The 22,543-nt window shown below is 41.3% G+C and overlaps 1 protein-coding gene across 17 annotated transcripts in view; it reads left to right on the top strand.

Moving 5' to 3' along the window:
- nrxn3a (neurexin 3a) overlaps window positions 1-22,543 on the top strand; it is a 651,034-nt gene that overhangs the window by 491,742 nt on the left and 136,749 nt on the right. For all 17 annotated transcript variants that reach the window (XR_013493311.1, XR_013493310.1, XR_013493309.1 and 14 more), the window contains one exon: window positions 19,491-19,672. Coding sequence is in view for 12 of the 17 variants with exons in the window: in XM_078174850.1 (XP_078030976.1) it covers window positions 19,491-19,672 (182 nt within the window). In the remaining 5 variants the exon portion in view is untranslated. The remainder of the gene's footprint in view (window positions 1-19,490; window positions 19,673-22,543) is intronic.

The following is a 22,543-nucleotide window of genomic DNA, read 5'->3' as shown; positions in this document are numbered from 1 at the left end:
CCTGGCCGGGCTGGGGCTCGGGCAGAGAATCTAAGCTCTAGTTTGGATGCACTGTCTCAAGAGTGGCCGGAAGGGTTGTTGTATGCTTTTCCTCCATTGCCACTGAAACCACAGGTCCTCAACAGGATCACCCTGGGCCAATACAAGGTATTGTTAATAGCCCCCTGGTGGCCAACAAGGCATTGGTTTCCAATGCTCTTTCGATTGGTTCATGGTCAACCGTAGGCCCTGCTAGTCAGGAGGGACCTTCTCTCCCAGGCAGAGGGTATGGCATCCCAAACTAGCTGTCCTGCAACTGTAGGCCTGTCCCCTTCTCAGTCCATCTCTCAAGGCTTAGATGAGGCTGTTCTGAGGACCATAGGCAATGCCAGGCCCACCTCCACTCGTGCTAACTATGACCAGAAGTGGAGGGTCAACTCTGCATAGTGTCAGGATAGGCAGGAAGACCCAGTCACATGCCCCATCAAGTTAGTTTTACACTTCCTTCAGTCACCCCTTTACTCAGAAAGGGCAGCTAATACTATTAAGGTGTACACTGCTGCTATATCCCACTTTAGTGAGGCAGTGGGGGGTGTTACGGTGGGGAAACATCCCTTAGTATCTCAGTTCGTTAAAGGAGCGGACTGCCTGCGGTCCTGCAGGGCCCCCAGAGCTCCATCCTGGGATCTCCATCGCGTGCTAAAGTCCCTGACTCAAGCTCCCTGTGAACCCACAGAGCAGTCCACCCTTAAGTGTCTGTCTCACAAAACACCTTTCCTCTTGGCTATATGTTCTGCCAAGAGAGTGAGCTGCATGCTCTGTCTGTGACTGAGAAATGTTTGAGATGGAAAGCGGATAACACAGGCATGTCTCTCTGGCCAAATCCCTCATTTCTACTTCAAGTGGTAAACCCACAAACAGTAAACCAAGTGGTAGAGATCAGCACATTCGTCTTGATCCAGCTCTCCCGCAGGGTGAAGTAGGCCTGCTTTCTTTGTGTCCAGTAAGGGCACTAAGGGAGTACATTGTATGCACTCAGTCTCAGAGGTGCTCACACTCTCAGTTGTTTGTCTGTTTAATTGAGAAAAAGCTGGGTCACCCTGTGTCTAAACAGTGTCTATCCCACTAGATTGTTAACACTATCTCCGGGGCCTACTCTAGGCAGAATTTCCCAGTCCCAGGTAATCTCGTAGCTGGGACTACACAATTACCTGGCCACCTCCTGGGCCACTTTAAAAGGAGTTTTTCTTTCAGAAATCTGTGCAGCAGCAATGTGGAGTACCCCCCTGACTGAACAATGACTGTCACCATCACTTGTCACTTGGAAGGGGATGAGGCATTCTAGGCATGAGGAGGAGGTGTGGTCACCTTGAGGATAGGTAGATGATGGCATCATTCAAGGTAAAGGCCATGGTGACAGTAATTGTTCAGTCTCAAAGATCCATAGTCATAACTTACATCACACATGGAAGGAGCACACACTGTCAAAGCCCTCATTGTTGGGAGAATTGTCATTTTATAATGAGTGTGTGACTATTATGAATAGCGTAGAAAGGTTTCTCTCTTACTTGTTCCAAACCAGATAGAAAAATGGCTTGCTGTTGCAAACATATGATCAGTTTGCTGGACGTAACACATTAGCCTATATATGATTGTAAACTACATGTTAAAGCAGCTGTGCGGAACTTTTCGTTTTCGTTGATTATAGCGCCCCTTTGGTCGAAGCGGTATGACACCCACAGCCTAGTGTCATAAAATCTCGACTGCAACCGGCAATCACCACACGCATTTGTTTTTGAGAGCGAGAGGATTAACTAATGTCAGGTCAGTCCAAGTAATTGGTGGAAACAGCAAAATTACTCAGTAAATTCTCCTGTCGTGTTTCTGTTCTGATCTAATCTGTTGTGTATTTTGAGCTACTAAGGCTAAGTGTGAGCCTCAAGTTATTCTAGGTAATGTAGTAACCGTTGTTGTGCTACTGGAAACAATGAGAAGCAGCCGTGTACATTCGGTGTAAGGAGGAATAAACAGTTAACAAGTCATCTGCTGAGTCCGCATTATTATGTGAAAAGAATACTCCGACGATTTGGGAGTTATGCAAGCGAAGGCTGCAGGTAACAGCTTTGCTGTGTTAGGATTATGTTATGTCTTCACTGTGTATCTTCACATAAAAGAATACTCCGACGATTTGGGAGGTATGCCCTTTCTCTATCATTTTTTATATTGAGACAACATGATGGATATCTTTTTTGTGTCTGTACATCCAGTGGCTGGGTCTCAGCAGTTAGCATGGCACTTGTAGGGGGTCAGTACATCTTGCACGGAGGGATACACCAGTGAGCAACAGCTGCAGCTTGCTCTGGGACAAGTACGCTAGGTCACTCGGTAAAAGCAAACAAAGAGACGACATGGATGATATTACTCACCTGACTGAAAGCTGTCCATCAGCTCCTGCAGGCCTGGGGCGTTTTTTCCAGTTCATCTTAGGAACATGAAAAAAAGTTTCAATCACGCCAGGATTAGTGATTGCTGCAAAGTTTTCACTCCTTGTGATGCACTCTCTGCGGCGGTTTTCCTCCTGATGATATATCTCCCCAACGATGGTAGCACCAAATCCCATTCTGGATTCTGGACAGCGCAGGACGTACTGACCCCCTATAAGCGCCATGCTAACCGCTGAGACCCAGCCACTGGACATACAGACACAAAAAAAATATATCGATCATGTTGTCTCAATATGAAAATGATAGAGAAAGGGCATACCTCCCAAATCGTCGGAGTATTCTTTTATGTGAAGATACACAGTGAAGACATAACATAATCCTAACACAGCAAAGCTGTTACCTGCAGCCTTCGCTTGCAAAGCTAACGCTACTAATGTTAGGTCAGTCCAAGTAATTAGTCGAAACATGCTAACATACTAACGTTACACACAAATTAGTAGTAAAGTAAGACCTGTTCATAAATGTTCTGGTGTAGCTCTGAATTTCTTATAAACTGAGGACAACTGCCTGCTGTATATTCGTGTTCATGGTCAGAGTCACAGATAATTTTACATGATGCTCCTTAGTTACCCGCCATGACATCAAAAGTACAACCAAGTCCTCATAGATACATCTCTGGTAAAACTGTTAGGTGTTATGTGTTCAGCAATGCTTGTTGCATACTGCTTACTCGAAGAACACTGTAAACACGACTCCTTCTTCTTCTGCGGGCCGCTGTGGGCGAGCAGAATCACTTCCGCCTCGAGTGCCGTATTCTGGTTTGCTGACTTCCGCTGTGTGTTCAACCCGAGCGAGGCTACGCTAAATAGCCATATAGAGAAAGTCTTTTTTGTCGCTGTTGGGTTCAAATAAATATGCGGATCTTCAGGGGGGGGGGGGGGGGGGGGGGGGGTGATACGAACTAGGGGCAGTTTTATTAATGGTAAAAAGTTCCGCACAGCTACTTTAATTAATCTGATGACTCTGGGATATATTCAGCTATACATGGTTCAACTATATCCAACAGCAGCCTTCTCTATAACCACAATAAATAAGTTGCAAATGAGGCGTGAGGAGGTTATTGATACTACTACTTTTATTGATACTCAATATTGGTTCAGTTCTGGATCAATACTCATATCAGGTTTTTTTACTATGTTTTACTAAATACTTGCTTTCAAAAAATATAGATTATTTTAAGAAAGAAACAATCATGACAGTATTATAATTGATTCAGAATTTAAATTTTAAATTATTATTTTTTTTTTTAGCACAGCATTAATGTTTACAACAGACAATTTACTATAAAATCTCAATAATATTTCACTGGAAACAAATCTGAAATGTCAGTAAATCATATTCCTGACATCACAATACTGAACGAAGTTAAAAAAAAAAAAAAAAAAGAACACAGAGATCAGTCAGTATCAGTCATTCCTCCTGTACTCCGTCCTCCTATATTAGCTGAGCTAGCATGCATGCTATAGTTGTGTTAAACAACAACGGTGGTTTACTCTCTGCTCTGTTGTTCGCTCGCTGACTTTCCTGTAATGGTAAATGGACCTGCACTTGTATAGCGCCTTTCTAGTAATCTGCAGAGGTGGAAAAAGTACTGAAAATTTGTACTCAAGTACAAGTACTGTTACATTGCTTAAATTGTACTCAATTACAACTAAAAGTACTGGTGTTTAAAAAATACTTAAGTAAAAGTACAAAGTACTCTTATCAAAAACTACTCAGAGTATTAATTACTTTTAACAGATGGATGTTTTATTGCATCGTCAATAGCAGGCATTCGATTTGATTCACCTGTATAAAATATCAAAAACAGCTCACCTTATACAGTGAAATTACTGCAATGATATGCCTATTATGAGGCAAGAGTGTAAACACATGGCACACACATGAATACAAGGGGCTCACTGACTCCACAAGAGTTACAGCTTTCCAGTCAGCCCCAAATTATCAAACTGTAATACTGTTTAAAGACCCCAATATGCGGGAATAATAAAATAGAATAGGCGAAATTACATAAATACCACACGCAAAATAACTGCGTGGGTTTTGCACAAAACTGCAAGGGATTAGAGTGAAGTGGATGTGTCTGTAAAGGGGTAACGCTTATCATATAAAAAAACATTTTCATTCAGATATCTTGAAGTAAGAGAACAAGGGACCCCTTGCTTGTGCCCTGTTTTCCATGCTAAACGTTAGCCTTAATTTGGAGCACTATTTACCCCCCTTACTGACAAGCTAACATGACATGATTAATTTTCATGGTTAATGTTTCATATGACATAGCGTCACTCTAGCGCAAAATATAGGCCTGCTGAATGTAGGCCTGTGAGTATTAAATGACTACGCACGTGCACGTTAGCTAGCTCCGTCTTATTTTAATATCAGGCAAACCAATGGCAGTGACAATATCTTTGCAGACTTATCTTAGCCAAACTAATAACCAGTGCTTAATTTGTAAAATTAGAAGTAGGGGAACACTTTGGGCCTCTGAGAGAGCAGTGTTCCCCCACTTTTTTAAGTGGCACCCGAACCGCCTCACTGCGCGACCCCGAATGGAATGGTTGTGACATCTAGTGTTGTCACGGTACCAAAATTGGGACCCACTGTACAATACCAGTGAAAGTATCACTGTTCTGAGTAGTATCACGATACCACAGCCAAAATGAGGCAGATGTGCCTTTTGTCATTTATAAAAAGATAAATCACTTTTCTATAGTACATCAATGATATTTCAGTGGAATAAATTACTTATTGACTTATTCATACTTCAAAAACAGCATCAATGAGTGATTAACATAGGGGGGGATCAAAATAAAAAAAATAAAAATCAACCAGCCACCCTCCTCTCCTGACAGTCCCTTCATAAGTAAAGAACAGTCCCTAAAGTGCGGTGAGGTTTGTGGACCGTTACTGACACAGAGAGAGAAATGTAAAAACGGCTTGTTTCTCCTCTGACACGCCACATACCTGTGTGCCTGTGTGCCTCGGTTGTCCAGGTACTACTGGGCAGTCATGACGCCAACGAAGAGGAAATTACTGGACCTGGAGTCGGACTAGCCGGTAAGCCGTTATGTTGCGGCGCGGAGCTCACAGGATTTGCGCGGAGCACATGGACACTCACCCTTGGCTTCTTTGTCTCGAAATCTTCAGTCCATAAATTAGTCTCTACTCCGCTGTGTAGGTATGTTACCGCCAGACACCTGTGCCTGCTGCAGCGGAGTTGTCCTTTCCTTACATCATAGATTAATTGGCGCGGTCGCGATCAGACAGCCTTATTGGCTACAAAGATGCAGATGAAAGGTTTGAATACTATTACAATTTGTGGCTGTACTCAGAATCGACTTATGATTTTAAAAGTAGCAAAGTAGATTGCAAAGTAGATTACATGGTGTAAATTGTACTCAAGTAGGAGTTAAATTACACACTTGAAAAAACTACTCATAAAAGTACAAGTACCCAAAAAATCTACTTAATTATAGTAACGTGAGCATTTGTAATTCGTTACTTCCACCCCTGGTAATCTGACCACTCAAAGGGCTTTTTACAGTACGAGTCACATTCATACACTGGTGGCCAAGGCGTTGTTGTTGTTTTTTAAACACGATGCAACAGCCATCAGGAGTAATTTGGGATTCAGTATCCTGCTCGAAGATACTTCGACATGTAGGCTGGAGGAGCTGGGGATCTAACTGCTGATTTTCCACGGTTCAACTCTGTGTGTGTGTGTGTGTGTGTGTGAATCAATCGGTCAATCAATTTTAGCCCTCAGGGGGCTTTATAGCCTACGACATCCCTCTGTCCTTTGGATCCTCACAGCGGATAAGGAAAAACTCCCCAGACAGAGAGAGATGCAGGACAGACAGTAATGACAATAGCTACAATAACATGAATTTAAGTAATAATATTATAATAATAATAATAACGGCTATTGTCATACAATACGTTGTACGTATATATTAATATATGATAGTATATGTAAGTGACAATAATCATATGTGTATAATAGTATGACGTATGACTAATAATAACAGCAGCAGTAGGAGGCATCAGGCAGGACCACGGCAGCAGCACAACCATGTCACACGATCTAGGCACAGCTGCTATATGAGGTAACCTGACAGACAGTGGAGCACAAAGGCTCCGGAGAAGAAGCAGAGTTATTGACACGCAGTAGAACCGAGTTAGCAAGATGCAGTAACAGGACATGAATGTTAGCAAAGGAGAGAGAGAGAAGGAGAGAAGGTGCTTGGTGTATTATAGGAGGTCCCCTGGCAGACTAGGTCTATGTCAGCCTAACTAGGGGCTGGTCCAAAACAAGCCTGAGCCAAGCCTGAGCCAGCCCTAACTATAAGCCTTAAGCCTATAAGCCTAAACAATGTGGGTTTTGTTAATCATTGGCAAACTTTCTGGGGAAATCTTGGTCTTATTAGGAGAGACAGCATTCATCCCACCTTGGATGGAGATGCTCTCATATCTAGGAACCTGGCCACGTTTATCAGTAATTCAAAACCCTGACAACCCACAGTTAGTTGCAGTCCTACACGCTTCTCTGAGTTTCTAGTGCAGTTACCCACCCATAGTTTTATACAAACGGTGTCTAAAATGAAACAAAGAGGAGTTGTGCATAACAACCTCATAAAAATTAAAACCTCTTCTGTGACAGAAAGACAAAACAGGAAAATTAAATGTGGACTGTTAAATATCAGGTCTCTATCATCTAAAGCAGTGTTAATAAACAAATTAATATCAGATAATCATATCAATCAATCAATCATATTTTACATCCGACCTGGAAAACTTTGCAGCCACTTTTATTTGTTATAGTGTACCGTGCTCCTGGCCCGTATTCTGAATTTGTATCTGAATTCTCAGAGTTTTTATCCAGTTTAGTTCTTAAATCAGATAAAATTATTATTGTAGGGGATTTTAACATTCATGTTGATGTTGATAATGACTCCCTGTTTATCTCAGTATTAGACTCCAATGGCTTCAGTCAGGGTGTACATAAACCCACTCACTGTTTTAACCATACCCTCGATCTAGTTCTGACATATGGAATTGAAATTGATAACCTAACAGTCTTTCCACAGAATCCCTCGCTATCGGATCATTATTTGATTACTTTTGATTTTTTTTTTCTCGATTACATGCCACTCAGCAACAGTTACTATACTAGATGTTTATCAGATACTGCTGTTACAAAATTTAAGGAAATGATTCCTCCGTCGTTAAATTTAATACCATGTCCTTCAGTAACAGAGGTTTCCCGTATTGACTTTAAACTCTCCCGAATTGATCATCTTGTTGATAGCGCCGCAGGCTCACTGCCAACAACACTCAACTCCGTAGCACCTCTTAAAAAGAAGTTAACAAAGAAAAGAAAGTTCGCTCCTTGGTATAACTCTGAAACCCCATAAATTAAAACAAATATCACAAAAATTTGAAAGGAATTGCCGATAAACCAAACTGGAAGAATCACGTTTAGTCTGGGAAGACAGTCTCAAAATGTATAAGAGGGGCCTCCGCAATGCCAGAGCAAACTATTACTCAGCATTAATAGAAGAAAATAATAACAACCCCAGGTTTCTTTTCAGCACTGTAGCCAGGCTGACTGAGAGTCACAGCTCTATTGAGCCTTGTATTCCTTTAGCCCTTAGAAGTAATGATTTAATGAGCTTTTTTAATTACAAAACTCTAAATATTAGAGGCAAAATTCATGACCTACTGTCCTCAGATAGTACCTATCTGCCCTCACACACAGCTGTAAGACCTAATATATATTTAGATTGCTTCTCCCCGATTTCTCCTCAACAATTGACCACAGTGATTTCTTCATCTAAATCATCAACATGTCTCTTAGACCCCATTCCAACTAGGCTACTTAAGGAAGTCTTACCTTTACTTAAGACTCACTTATTAGACATGATCAGTATATCTGTATTAAGAGGCTATGTACCACAGTCTTTTAAGGTAGCTGTAATTAAACCTTTCCTAAAAAAGCCCACCCTGGATCCAGAGGTGTTAGCCAACTATAGACCAATATCTAATCTTCCCTTTCTTTCAAAGATCCTTGAGAAAGTAGTCGCAGACCAACTGTGTGATTTTCTCCATGATAATAATTTATTTGAAGAATTTCAGTCAGGATTTAGAGTGCATCATAGCACTGAGACAGCACTAGTTAAAATTACAAATGATCTTTTGATTGCTTCAGACAAAGGACTCGTCTCTGTACTTGTTTTACTAGATCTCGGTGCGGCATTTGACACAATTGACCATCAAATTCTGCTGCAGAGACTGGAACATTTAATTGGCCTATAAGGTTCTGCACTAAGCTGGTTTAAATCTTATTTATCTTATCATTTTCAGTTTGTTAATATTCACGATGAATCATCCTTATGTACTAAAGTTTGTTTTGGAGTTCCACAAGGTTCTGTGGTCGCACCAATCCTTTTCACTCTATATATGCTTCCTTTAGGTAACATCATTAGAAATCACTCTGTAAATTTCCATTGTTACGCGGATGATACACAATTGTATTTATCGATGAAGCCAGAAGAAAGTAATCAATTAACTAAACTTCATAATTGCCTTAAAGACATAAAAACCTGGATTAGGACCAATTTCCTTTTGTTAAATTCAGACAAAACTGAAGTTATTGTTCTTGGCCCCAAACAACTCAGAGACTCTTTATCTGATGACATAGTTTCTCTAGATGCCATTGCTCTGGCCTCTAGCACTACCATAAGAAACCTCAGAGTAATATTTGACCAATATTTGTCTTTTAATTCTCATTTAAAACAAATCTCACGGACTGCATTTTTTCATCTGTGTAATATTGCAGAACTTAGGCCCATCCTGACCCGAAAAGATGCAGAAAAATTGGTCCACGCTTTTATTACCTCTAGGCTGGATTACTGTAACTCCTTATTATCAGGTAGCTCTAATAAATCTTTAAAAACTCTACAGCTAATTCAGAATGCAGCGGCACGTGTACTAACAGGAACTAAGAAATGAGATCATATTTCTCCTGTTTTAGCTTCTCTGCACTAATCCTACTGTTAACTTACAAAGCTCTAAATGGTCAGGCCCCGTCATATCTTAGAGAGCTCAGAGTGCCATATTATCCCACCAGAACACTGCGCTCTGAAAATGCAGGGTTACTCGTGGTCCCTAAAGTCTCCAAAATTAGATCAGGAGCCAGAGCCTTCAGCTATCAGGCTCCTCTCCTGTGGAATCATCTTCCTTTTGCGGTCCGGGAGGCAGACACCATCTCCACATTTAAGACTAGACTTAAGACTTTCCTCTTTGATAAAGCTTACAGTGAGGGCCAGCTCAGGCTTGCCTTGTACCAGCCCCTAGTTAGGCTGACTTCCTATAATACACCGGGCACCTTCTCTCCGGCCCAATACCAATCCGGCCCCTAAAGACTCAAGCCCTGAACCCTTCCTGACTTAACTGACGTCAGCTGTAAGTGATTGAGTGTGAGAGTCTGAAAGGGCTCCAGATGCTACAAATAGGAATGGGACAGCACTTATCCCCCTCGCTACAAAATGTTGTTGACACTGGCAGCTCTGGGCGTGATCATTATCGGTTATTGTCAGCATATATTCCACACACAAAGAATATATATTTATATAGATAGATAGATAGATAGATATCTATACCTATCTATCTATCTATCTATCTATCTATCTACTTATATATATATATATATATATTCTTTGTGTGCGGAATATAACCACTGGTATTCCTCTGACTTCATGTGTGTTTATGTACCATCTTAAATCCTTGTTAATGTAATGTTTTATTGTTTATCTATCTGTGTTTTTCGCTCTCCTTCCACAATGTTACCGTTTGCATATCTGCCGACCGTGTTTTCGGGTTTTTTTATAACACAACCCCTTATTTGACATCACAACGCTATGAACTGTGAGTAATTTCCTTACCGTAAGTCCGCATCAATGCTGACCTACAGTAAGGGGGCATAAAGGGCTCACTCACTGACTCACTGACTTGACGATTTGACAATGGGACAGCCCTCACACATTCACGCACTTCACATAAACGCACCTCTAAGTCAGTGAGTCTGTAAGGGATCGGATTGGAATTGGGCCTCCTTCTCTCTCTCTCTCTCTCTCTCTCATGTCCTGTTACTGCATCTTGCTAACTCAGCCATACTGCATGTCACTAACTCGGCTTCTTCTCCAGAGCCTTTGTGCTCCACTGTCTTGCAGGTTAACTTATATTGCAGTGGTGCCTGGATAGTGTGACATGTGTGGTTGTGCTGCTGCCATGGTCCTGCCAGATGCCTCCTGCTGCTGCTGTTATCATTAGTCATACTTAGGGATGGGTACCGAACTCCGGTATTGAACGAGCCCCAGGGCTACATTTTTCAATACCGCAGTATTGATAAGCTCTGACCTTAACGGTTCTGCTATCGCTACTGGAGCAGTCGCGTTTTTTTTTTTTTTTAACAAGATAAACATTATCTTGCACATTTATCTCACCAACTACGTCAATTATCTGTCATTGTATCATAATTTTCGCTATTCTCCCTGAAGATGAGAGATCTGTGTCGCTCACCCTGGCTGCCTGCTGTGTGTGAGTGGAGAGCAGGGGGGCGGGGCTGTTGTTCCAGTGACACACACACACACACGCATACAAGACAGCATATACACCAACTCAAGCTCGTAGCCTACCTTTAGATAGATAACGATGGCGGAGAGAGCCAAACGGTCAAAAGTGTGGCTTTACATTACAAGAGTTGATGCAGACACAGCGCGTTGTCACAAGTGTGACAAATGTTTTGCGTGTAAGGGCGGCAACACTAGTAATTTGTCAAAACACCTTGCAAAAGTGCATATTCAGACAGAAAGATGTACAGTGTTTGAGTGCCCTCGCACAGCTAGTTCATCTATGTCCAGTCCAGGTTTGTAACATTATGCTAGCAGCCAACACGTGGAGTTAATAACCATTAGCTATTTTGCTATCCTAAATAGGGTTTCCGGCACAAGATAACGGCTTACCGGCGACGTAGAAGCCTGCCTCCAGGTCCAGTATTTTCCTCTTTATTGGTGTCATGACTGTCCAGAAGTAGCTGAACAGCCGAGCCGTGGCAGCACACGGGTATGTGACGTGTCAGTGGGGAAACGAGCCGTTCACATTACTCTTTGTGGCAGGTAACGGTCCACAAACCTCAGCGCACTTTAGGGACTGTTCTTTACTTGTCAGGGGAGGAGGGTGGCTGGTTGATTTTTATTTTATTTATTTTTTTTATTTTGATCCCCCCTATGTTAATCACTTATTGATGCTGTTTTTGAAGTATGAATAAGTCAATAAGTAATTTATTCCATTGAAATATCATTGATGTATTATAGAAAAGTGATTTATCTTTTTATAAATGACAAAAGGCACATCTGCCTAATTTTTGCTGTGGTATTGTGATACTACTCAGAACTGTGATACTTTCACTGGTATCGTACCGTGGGTCCCAATATTGGTACCGTGACAGCACTATTATTTTATGTATTTTACATTTCAAGTTGCAAAAAGTAAAATGTTTTGTTAAAAAACTATTTTGTTGCATAATGAGAATTGAGAAAATAAAGCAATTTATGTTCATAATTTGTTTTTTTCTTCCTCAAAAAGTATCGATAAGAGTACCGTTAAAATACCGGATCGATAAGCAGTATCGATAAGAGTAGTAGTACCGTTAAAAGCTTAATGATACCCATCCCTAGTCATACTTCTACTGTTATTATACACATATGATTATTGTCACATCAGATATTAATACTTTCAACATATTGTACTAGAATAGCCTGTAATATTAATTATAATATTATTACTTTCATTATTGCTGTTGTAAGCTACTGTCATCACCGTCTGTCCTGCATCTGTCTCTGTCTCTCTCTCTCTGTCTCTCTTTCTGTCTCATTGTGTCATACGGATTACTGTTAATTTATCATGTTAATCTGTTCTGTACTACATCTATTGCACATCTGTCCGTCCTGGAAGAGGGATCCCTCCTCAGTTGCTCTTCCTGAGGTTTCTACCGTTTTTTTCCCCCGTTAAAGGGTTTTTTTGGGGGGAGTTTTTCCTTATCTGCTGTGAGGGTCCTAAGGACAGAGGGATGTCATATGCTGTAAAGCCCTGTGAGGCAAATTGTAATTTGTGATATTGGGCTTTATAAATAAAATTGAAAAAAATTGAAATCAAAAACGAAAGTCTTAAGTCTAGTCTTAAATACGGAGATGGTGTCTGCCTCCTGGACCAAAACAGGAAGATGATTCCACAGAAGAGGAGCCTGACAACCGAAGGCTCTGGCTCCTGTTTTACTTTTGGAGACTTTAGGAACCAAGAGTAACCCTGCACTCTCAGAGCGCAGTGTTCTGGTGGGATAACAGGGCACTATGAGCTCTCTAAGACATGATGGAAGCTGACAAGTTAGGAGTAGGAATTTAAATTCAATTATGGATTTTACAGGGAGCCGGTGCAGAGGAGCTAAAACAAGAGAAATGTGATCCTGTTTCTTAGTTCCTGTCAGTACACATGCCGCTGCATTCTGGATTGACTGCATTCTGAGTTTTTAAAGACTTATTAGATCTACCCAATAATAGGGAATTACAGTAATCCAGCCGAGAGATAACAAAAGCGTGGACCAAATTTTCTGCATCTTTTCAGGGGGTCTGCCCATTGGTCCGACATCCCAATTTTTCCGACCATATTAAACCCATTGTTCCGAAGTCCCGTTGTTCTGAAATCATCATGATGCCCTGTGGTTAAAGTCTGGTTAGGTTTAGGCACAAAAACCACTTGGTTAGGGTTAGGAAAAGATCATGGTGTGGGTTAAAATGAAAAAGAAAGTGGCAAACACATAAGCTGTGAGCCTGCTTTGCCTCAAGCCTTTCCCAGCTGACCCAGAACCGGTCGCAGCACACCATCAAGGCAGAAATACGCCTGCCGGGAGCCATTTAGCACTGCGGAGAGCTCCCCACACAACCCCGACCCCAGAGTTAATAACAGGAGGTTATGGTGTTTCATTCTCTCCTCTCTTTGACACTTGTATCTCAACCAGTAGTCTCACCACCAGACAATCAGAGATCTCCGCCTTCTGATAGTCTGGGGACACTCCTTTCTTAAGTGTGTTTAACTGCAAGGACACAAACACACAGAGAGCTTGAAAATGGATGCCAAGAGATTTAACTCAGTCCACTTGATTTGATTGTGGAAATGAAGGACTTACAGTGACTTGAGCCATTTTGAACCGCTACACGTGTTTCTAGTCGGATTATGTTTACGAGCACAAGAGTTCAGCGAGCCACTGAAAGACCACCCTGCGGATTTACTATTGGTCCTGCAATGTAGGGAGTTTTTTTAAACTCTGAAATTGTATCCGCCCATCTAAACACAAAATCAGGGAGAAAGACATCAGTCTTTAGTTACGCAAAGCATCTAAAGACTGACTTGTGAGTCTATTCAACCAGTAGCCTACTTTTGTTGCGTTGCTGATCCTCTATGGTACACAAATACAGTATAGCCTAGTATAATCACATATCGGAACAACGGGACGTTGGACTAATGAGAGGTCGGAACAATGAGAGGTTGGAACAATGCTACAGCACCCTTTTTGGGACGGAATAGGCCTAATTTTTGCAATATTATGCAGATGAAAAAAATGGGAGTTAAAAGACAAATCTTGATCAAATATTACTCCGAATTTTCTTACGCAATTGTATCTCTTAAAACAAGTAGCTGCAACATTGCCTCATTTTCTGATTCCAACAAAACTGTACTGTCCATGTATGAGCACACATAATCGATACAACCCTCTTCATCATTTTTTTAAGCTTAGCTGAGTCTTGGTCAGGTGTCTGTGGTATGTTGGTAGCAAGCTGGGACAACTCATCTGTAGGAAGACAAAATAGTCCCTTCTTGATAGCCCAAACCAACTTCTTCCTCTCGCTGTCTGCCATTGTGAACACTCATCAGACGCCCATAGCCCTAGAAATCCCTTGCTCTGGCAGCAGTCAGACACCCTGGTTTCACGCAGCCCCTTGCTCTGATGACATATGCACACAGGTCCACGGGTTCAGGGATCACTGGATCGATGACGTTCTCCACCCACAGGTGTCGCCAATCCCGGACAAGCCCTCACAATTCTGTTACAGGTCTCAGACAGAGAACCTATATACAGATAAGATTCCTGTTGGAAACAGGAGAAAAGAAGACACAGGCAACAGGTAGTTCAGGTCTTTGCAGCTTCGCTCCATGAATGAGGAAGGACAGAGAGACTGTTGAAAAAACGTATCAGTGGGGGAAGCACCGCACCACACTGCCTCCTGCTGGTGACATTAATATGCAGCAGCATTGTAGGGAGGGCTTGACAGGAGGACATAATAAACCCTTGCAGATCACGCTCAAGTGTTTTTCTCGCAGAAATCCTGAAGCCCCGACATAAAATGTTGTTTCGAAAAACGCCATATGAACTCTGTTTTTAGCCTCATTGTAGCCTGTAGCTCTGACTGCTTCTCTGTGCTCTGTGCTCACGTGTGCGTGCTTGCGCGAGACCAATGAAAGCATGAGCTTGCTTACCCGTGTTTACATCACGTGACACATGCACCGCAGAAAGAGACAACAGTAACCACAGTAGCTAAAAGATAATTTGCACTACGGTCTTTTAGCAAAGGACAGCCCAACATGTCTGAAGGCTTTGAAATTGAGGAGGAATAGCATTTCTTTGTTGAGCCGTATTTGTTTGAGTCCAAGTATACGGACGCGGAACTCAGGCTACTGGACGAAGCAGCTGCCGCAGCACATGAATCTCAGCCAGCCGCAGAATACCGGAGTTGAGCACTGGAAACCTGGTGGTGTAGTTGTTTCAAATGCAAAGCAATGCCAACGGATGAGGAAAGTCTTTGCTGCTCGGACTGGGAATTGGCGATGCCTGCACTTGAGAATCTGGACATCAGTACTGATGAGACTGCTGCTCTTCAGAGACCGTGCATCACCGATCACCCTGAGCGCGCACACGTAAGCGCAGAGCACAGAGAAGCAGTCAGAGCTACAGGCTGCAATGAGGCTAAAAACAGAGATCAAATGACATTTTTCCATACAATTTTTTATTTCGGGGCTTCAGGACACTTGGATCACTACGGATGAGCATGTTGGAGATATTTTGTGGTTTCAATTTTGTGTTCTTGGACGTTAGTCTGGGGCGCCGTCAGCCATTAGGTGTGCTAGCCGCTCCCCCCGCCGATCTCCGCAAGGAATATGAGGACTCTAAAACTTCACCTGAGCCTCCATCGGCATATGGGTGAGTAGATAATGGCTGAATTTTCATTTTTGGGTGCACTATCCCTTTCACTCGCATGTCCGTGCTAAAGACTGTGCAGGTGCTGGACTGCCTTTGCGGTTGAGTTCCACCTCTTTTGTTTGTCAACATCACGTTATTATGAAACATTTAGACAACTGATTATGGACATTTTTGATATGATGCCCGATTGTCCATGTCCGCATCGTGATGCATCTAAGAATCAACTATTTCCTCCACCTCTAATTATTATCTGATATTGAAACATTTATCAGCACTACTTTAGATGACAGAGATGGGATGTTGAAAAGTCCACATTTATTCATCCTGTTTTGTTGTACTTATTGGGTTTTTATGTAAAACTCTTTTGTTTCTTTTACGTTTAAATAATTTTTGTGGTCTGCTCACAGACACAGATTTTATGGCAATATGGGTGGGTAACTGCTCTAGAGGAAGCTCAGGTAAGCATGTAAGACTCATGTCAGACTCTGCTTCCTGGTCTCATCTCTGGGTTGTCAGGGTTTTAAATTCAGTCACAGATGAGAGCAGCTCCATCCAAAGTGAAATGACTGTTGTCTCCCTTAATCAGACAAGGTTTTTCCCAGAAAGTCTGCCAGTTATTACACCACCTTAAGCCAGTGGTTCAATGATAATATGCGGCTATACGTCATCACTGGTCTGGTTTGGGAGGTGCCCAGAGAAAATTATGGAGTCTGACATTTTTTAGTAATTTTATTGACCTCTGACTGGTGTAATCAGGCGTCATTACTGCTGACATGAATAATAATCTAACTAAATCTATGCTTACCCTCAGCATGCAGTTTTATATTTGATTCAGTGTTGCCTGCTCTGCCCCAGGGATACATTTGACTATGGTCGCTGGTGTTGCTAACTTCTTCTTTCTCATGAAGTTCTTTCTCATTAAGTTAGAACTTGATGTGCTCTGTACAATGCACCATGGCTCTATCAATAGTAGACAAGGCAAATTTGTTTTTACTATCTTCTGAGACACTTCTGGGACACCTCTGAAACATGCTGCTCTATGTCTGCCAGAATTACAAGAATTGCTTGGAGAGGTGATGATCAGCTCGGGAAGCCACTTGGCCACCTTGTGGAGATCTGCACTCTACCAAGTGCACTTTTCTAGTTGTTAGTATTATTAGAATATTTCATATCTCTGTAGTGCAGTGATACCTGCTATCAGTGGCGGCTCCTGACAAATTTCTCAAGGGGGGCAATTGTTGTGATGATGGCTGAGGTGACCTGTTCAGTGGGTATATTTGAATTAATTTGGCTCTACAATGACTGAACAATCCACTTTGGTCATCAACAGACTAATTTTCATCAGTTTGCCCACACAAATACCTTTGAATGTGAACAGAGACCTGTTTTACCATTAATCAAATAAAATTGAGTAAGGTATTCGCTGAGTCATTGTCAGTCTTAATCAGAAAAAATTTTATTATAGCTAAGTGGAAATTCATTTTGTGTTCTGATTAAAGAAATAAATGTACCCTACAACTTAACCCTATGGGCCCTAGGCTCATATCACAGTCATTATAAAGGCTACATACACATGCTATATCTTGTTTTGTTTTGTTTTTTCAGGACAATCTGGGCTAACCAGATTTGCCATCATTCCATGTCCTTCTATGTGCCTATATTTTATATCAATTTTTATATCAATGAAAAAAACAAATCCGTGTTACTAAATTCTTACATTTGTACATGTATCTCACCATAGCAAGTTGGAAGTTGACATATTCTGCCATATATGAAGAGGGGAGACTCTCTGGAATCTGGTAATATAAGAACCATGATGATGGGACATTCTGTCACTTCACAGCTGTCCAAAACATGTGGTTTGTGCCAGGCGGACATGATTGCCAGTATTTTTTCATTATTGCAAGAAATTCCATTGACTTATGCACAAGTCAAAAATGTGTTTTATTGGAAAGAAACATGCAATATTTACATCTAAGATAATAGAAGAATAGTCAACCAAGTGCATTGATGTCCTCAAAGATAATATTTGTCACTTTGTTTGCAGTAAAAAAAAATTCTAGACATTTTCTTGTCGACATGATCTTGACTTACTTCTCTGTGCTCCGTGCTGCTCTTTGACCTGACCTGAACGTTTTTGCATTCCAGTATATGGTGACTACTGCCCTGTCACGCATGCATAACTAGGCTACAGTTTGTAAAGGTGAAGTGTGTTGGTCTTATCATAGACCATCAGACACTATCAGAGTGTGAACTGGACAATCTGGAGATATTTGCATCTTGAAAGCCGGACTACAAACGTGGATAGACAGGGAGAAACACACGCAAGCCTAAGACGTGGTAAGATACGATATTCCTCACTATATGAAGTGAGGATCTGTATACAAGATCTGTATAATGGATTGTAAAGAAATTCGTCAGGTTTTTATTTTGTAGACAATTGATCTATATTTAGAGTGTGATGGGATGACAGCACAATGATATATGTGGTATCACTAGACAGCTCTGGTCCTGTGCTTTCATGTGATATGCATGACATTTCTGTGCGACCCTGCATTCGCGAGTAATCCATCCAAGAGTAATGTGTGTGGCAAAGCTGTATGAAAGCTCTGTTATACATAAATTTAGTGTAACTTTATCTTTTTTTTTTGCTGTGAAAACATTGGACTACCGACAAGTGCTTGGTCTTGTTGGAAAGCTGCGGTCCCGCTGTTTCACGTGATATGTGTGGCTTCTCGCTATGACGCACAGTCGCGCAGAAAATCTATAGAGAAGAACAGGTGTGAATTTGGACGCACTATGCGTCGTTCCTTTTTAATCTATAGGGTTAAAAAGCCTCTTGTTAGCCATGTTGATCTTGAATGTGACTGCTGCGCAGTGGCGCTGCCTCATGTGATGTAGGAATAATCGGAAAAATGAGTTTCCGACCGTAAAGCAATATTTCAGTGGAAACGGTTGACAACTTGTTTTTTAAACATTTTGAGTGATAAAATACAATACATCTTCTTTGTAATGTCCATGTTGTCTCCACATTACAACTTAAACGCTCATGAACACACAATTAAGAAGGCTACCGAAGAACGACTTCCCGACATGGGAAATCGGACCATCCGAGGAGCACATGAATGATACTTGGTGGTTTACGTATGACAAAAACACGTTGGGGCGAGCCCTCCCGGAACCCATAGAGATTGCATTTGAGTGCCTGCATTTGGTAAAAAAGCCTTTTACATGAAAGTCTATGAGAGTGATCGGTGCGATTTCCAGGCAGACTGATAACGCCCCAAAGGGTCGGAACAAGACTTCACACGCAAGACGAGTTGTTACAAGTGAAAATTATCAGAATAATTAATATATTGTGTGTATAATGATGATGATAATCATACATTTATTATCATCATCTTCCTTTCGTGGCTCAAGGAGGGGCGGCGCCCTATCTCCCTCTATTGGCCAGCCGCCCCTGCCTGCTATTCTTATATTATCTTACTTAACTGTCACAGCACTTTTCCACTACATGATATCATCAACTTGCCTTGCATAAGCCTACTAATATTCAGTGTATTCTGGACACTCAGTATATATTTAGACAGCAGATCTGAAGTGGTTAGAAGATGGATGGATGGATGGATGGATGGATGGATGTGGTTCTTGTTTGAGTTCAGCTTATTATTCATTTATTCTTATTTTCTGTTCAGCTGGGACAACATACATCTTTGGCAAAGGAGGAGGCCTCATTACATTCAAGTGGCCAGCCAATGAGAGGCCGAGCACCAGGACGGACAGGCTGACTGTTGGCTTCAGTACCTCTCTGAAAGATGGCATTCTGGTCAGGATTGATAGTGCACCTGGTCTGGGGGACTATCTAATGCTGCACATAGTAAGTTTTCACACACACTCTGCTTGCCTCATGTATGTGAAGTAATGAGTAATGTATTTCTTTAGTATTGTTTTCTTACAACTGTACATTTACTGGGCACTAAAGACTGACTTGATTTGATTTGATGCTATGTGAAGTGGTCAGTGTGTTAGTCTGAAGGGATATTTTCACTACTAGCTATTTTGAATTGCAGCATGGGGAAGTGGTTAAGGAAGAAAGAATAAAAACACATGATTTAACATATTTATAGGTGTATTTTGGCCTTTGTTATCCTGACCTGTTTCGAGTTCAGCACCCTCAACAACAATTTTTCCTACAACATCTCTACTATCTGCTCCTGCTTAGCAGCTGATAGAGACTCAAGTGATAGGTAAATCCAAAATTCTCGTATTTGCTCCTTACTTGACTGGAAATCGTGAGAGTCATGGGAAAGGATACTTGAGACCAAACTTTGTGGAAGTCTTTTACCAAACTGAGACACCTTTCTTTTGGAAATCTCTTGATGCAGCTGATTGGACTGTTTGACACAACAAGAGCAAAATTTTATACCTGGGGTCCGTTTCACAAAGCAGGTTTAGTGAAAACTCAGAGTCTATTAACCCTGAAATGAGGGAAACTCTGAGTTTTCCGTTTCAAAAAGGGAGGTAACTCAAACCAGAGAAAGAGGGGTAACTCTAGCCTGTTTCAGAGAGAGAGGTAACTTAAGCTCTCGGTCAGTTACCGTAGTAACAGACTCTATGAACCTAACCTGGTTGGGACCAGGTTTTTCTCAATGAACCTCAAGTGTCTCTGTTTCCGCCCTCTTTCAGAGCCACACACTCCATTTGATTTCCTCATTCATTCAGTCAGCAGGCGAGTTTTGGCGTAGCCTAGTTCTGCCATCTGTCATTTAAAAAAATCATTGAAAAAATCAGAGTAAGTATATTAGAAGTCCATTAGGCACAGTAGGTGGCGACTTTTTTCACTAACATGGCATGTCCTTTTGATAACGATCCCGTGGATGAAGGTGCAGCATTACTGCGCAGAGAATTAAATATTCGTCAGGAGATGGTTATCAGACCGCGCATAGATGTTTTAGCATTTCCACACAATTATCTTTTTGAGCGGTACCGTTTCACGTCACAGTCCATCATCTACACAACCTAATCCGTCCTTATTTGCAACATTACCAATTGTAGTCATGCTCTCACATCCCAGCAGATATTGTGTGTTGCGCTCATACTGTATAAAAATGTGCTGTGTTTCTTTGCAAATGGAAGTTTTTTGTACAATGTCGGAGACGCTGAGCACTTGAGTAAGGCAACTGTATGCAGGGCGGTCAGAAAAGTGTGCTCGTTTTACGGGCATCTGCCTTCTTTCTGTTGGCTGAGTAGAAGTCTGTGTTAGTTTAAATGGGCTTAATTATTTAACAGAACATGATATAGATGAGAAGACATTTATGTGTGTGAAAACAGCATTATGTTGGGGATAAAACAACTGCACAGTCAAACAGCCACGTAATATTTACTTTACAATGTAAAACATTATCAAAATGAAGTACCCCCATGAGATTATGCCGAGGTCTTACCTGTTTGAACAATGTTTATATATTTCATCCTAAACTGCTTCCAAGTACGCTTCTCCTCCACGGGATTGCACCTAAATGAAATAAATTAATAGGCTACCATTCAAGCAGTTTTCCCCTGTAATATTATTGTGATTGCAAAGGACTACATTTAAACGTATGCATTCTCCCACGCTGTCTCCCTCTCTTTTGCAGCTGCAGCGGTGTTGCACTTCTTTTTGAAAACGTGTTCAAACTCGCAGTATGAGCGCATTAAGATTTCTAATTCTAGTGGGGTGAAAAACGCCCTCCCCGTCCCCGTTGCCATGGTGACTCGTCGAATCGGGGCTCCATTGATGCTGGCTTTTTATAGTTGTGGTGCACGCGCTTAACTCCAGGTGAAACTACTCTGAGTTGATTAAACTGATTCAAATCAGCTGTTCCGGAACCGGAAACTCAGAGTTTCCTATCTCAGAGTAGATCAACTCAGAGTTCAGAATTAGACTCAGAGTTTGTTGAACCTGCTTTGTGAAACGGACCCCAGGACATATAACTGAACTATGCTCGAGAATTTGCTTTCTGATTTCCATCTAGTTGAAAATAATGCATCAGTATTAACTGTGCGTCTGATTTCTTCATGAAATGTTTTTTTTTGCTTTTATAAAAAATATTACTGTCAGGTCGAGGCATATAGTAAGTTGTTTTTCAGCAAAAAAAACAAAACAAAAAATATTTTAATATGCCTGTGCTTTGGATCAAAGTTGACTTATCTTAAAAGGTTTTGGCTAATAAATAATTTTCAAAATTGCAAGACTTCATAACATGCATTATTGAATGAAGAAACAAAACACACAAACAAAAACAGACAAACAAAAACAACAACAACAACAAAAAGCTTAGCCTCATACATGCAGTTGTGCTCATAAATTTATATACCCCTGGCAGAAAATTATATATTTATTAGGAAATATGACTGATCATGCAGAAAACTATTCTTTTATTTAAGGATAGTGGTCAGGTGATGATTATTATCACACAATTGTGTGTGCCCACTTTCAACCAAAGTTTACATACTCTTTGGCTTGATAATACAACACATTCTCCCTCTGATCTTGTCACATATTGACATTTGGTCATGGACTTTCCACATCCATAAACGACATGCAAGGTACCCAGGGGGGTATTCCATCAACGTAGCTAAGAATATCCAGACTAAGGTGTAATCTTGAAGTTTGACTAAATGCCAACTCCCAATCTAGCGCCAACCCGTTCCATCAAGTGAAATCAGCTGGCTCCAACTGATGCTAATTCAAGCCTCACCTGTTAAA

The sequence above is a fragment of the Epinephelus lanceolatus genome, chromosome 15, assembly GCF_041903045.1.
Source record: "Epinephelus lanceolatus isolate andai-2023 chromosome 15, ASM4190304v1, whole genome shotgun sequence".
In the NCBI taxonomy this organism is placed as follows: Eukaryota; Metazoa; Chordata; class Actinopteri; order Perciformes; family Serranidae; genus Epinephelus; species Epinephelus lanceolatus.
The sequence above is the reverse complement of the archived record's forward strand: the minus strand, read 5'-3'. Positions and strand labels throughout refer to the sequence as shown.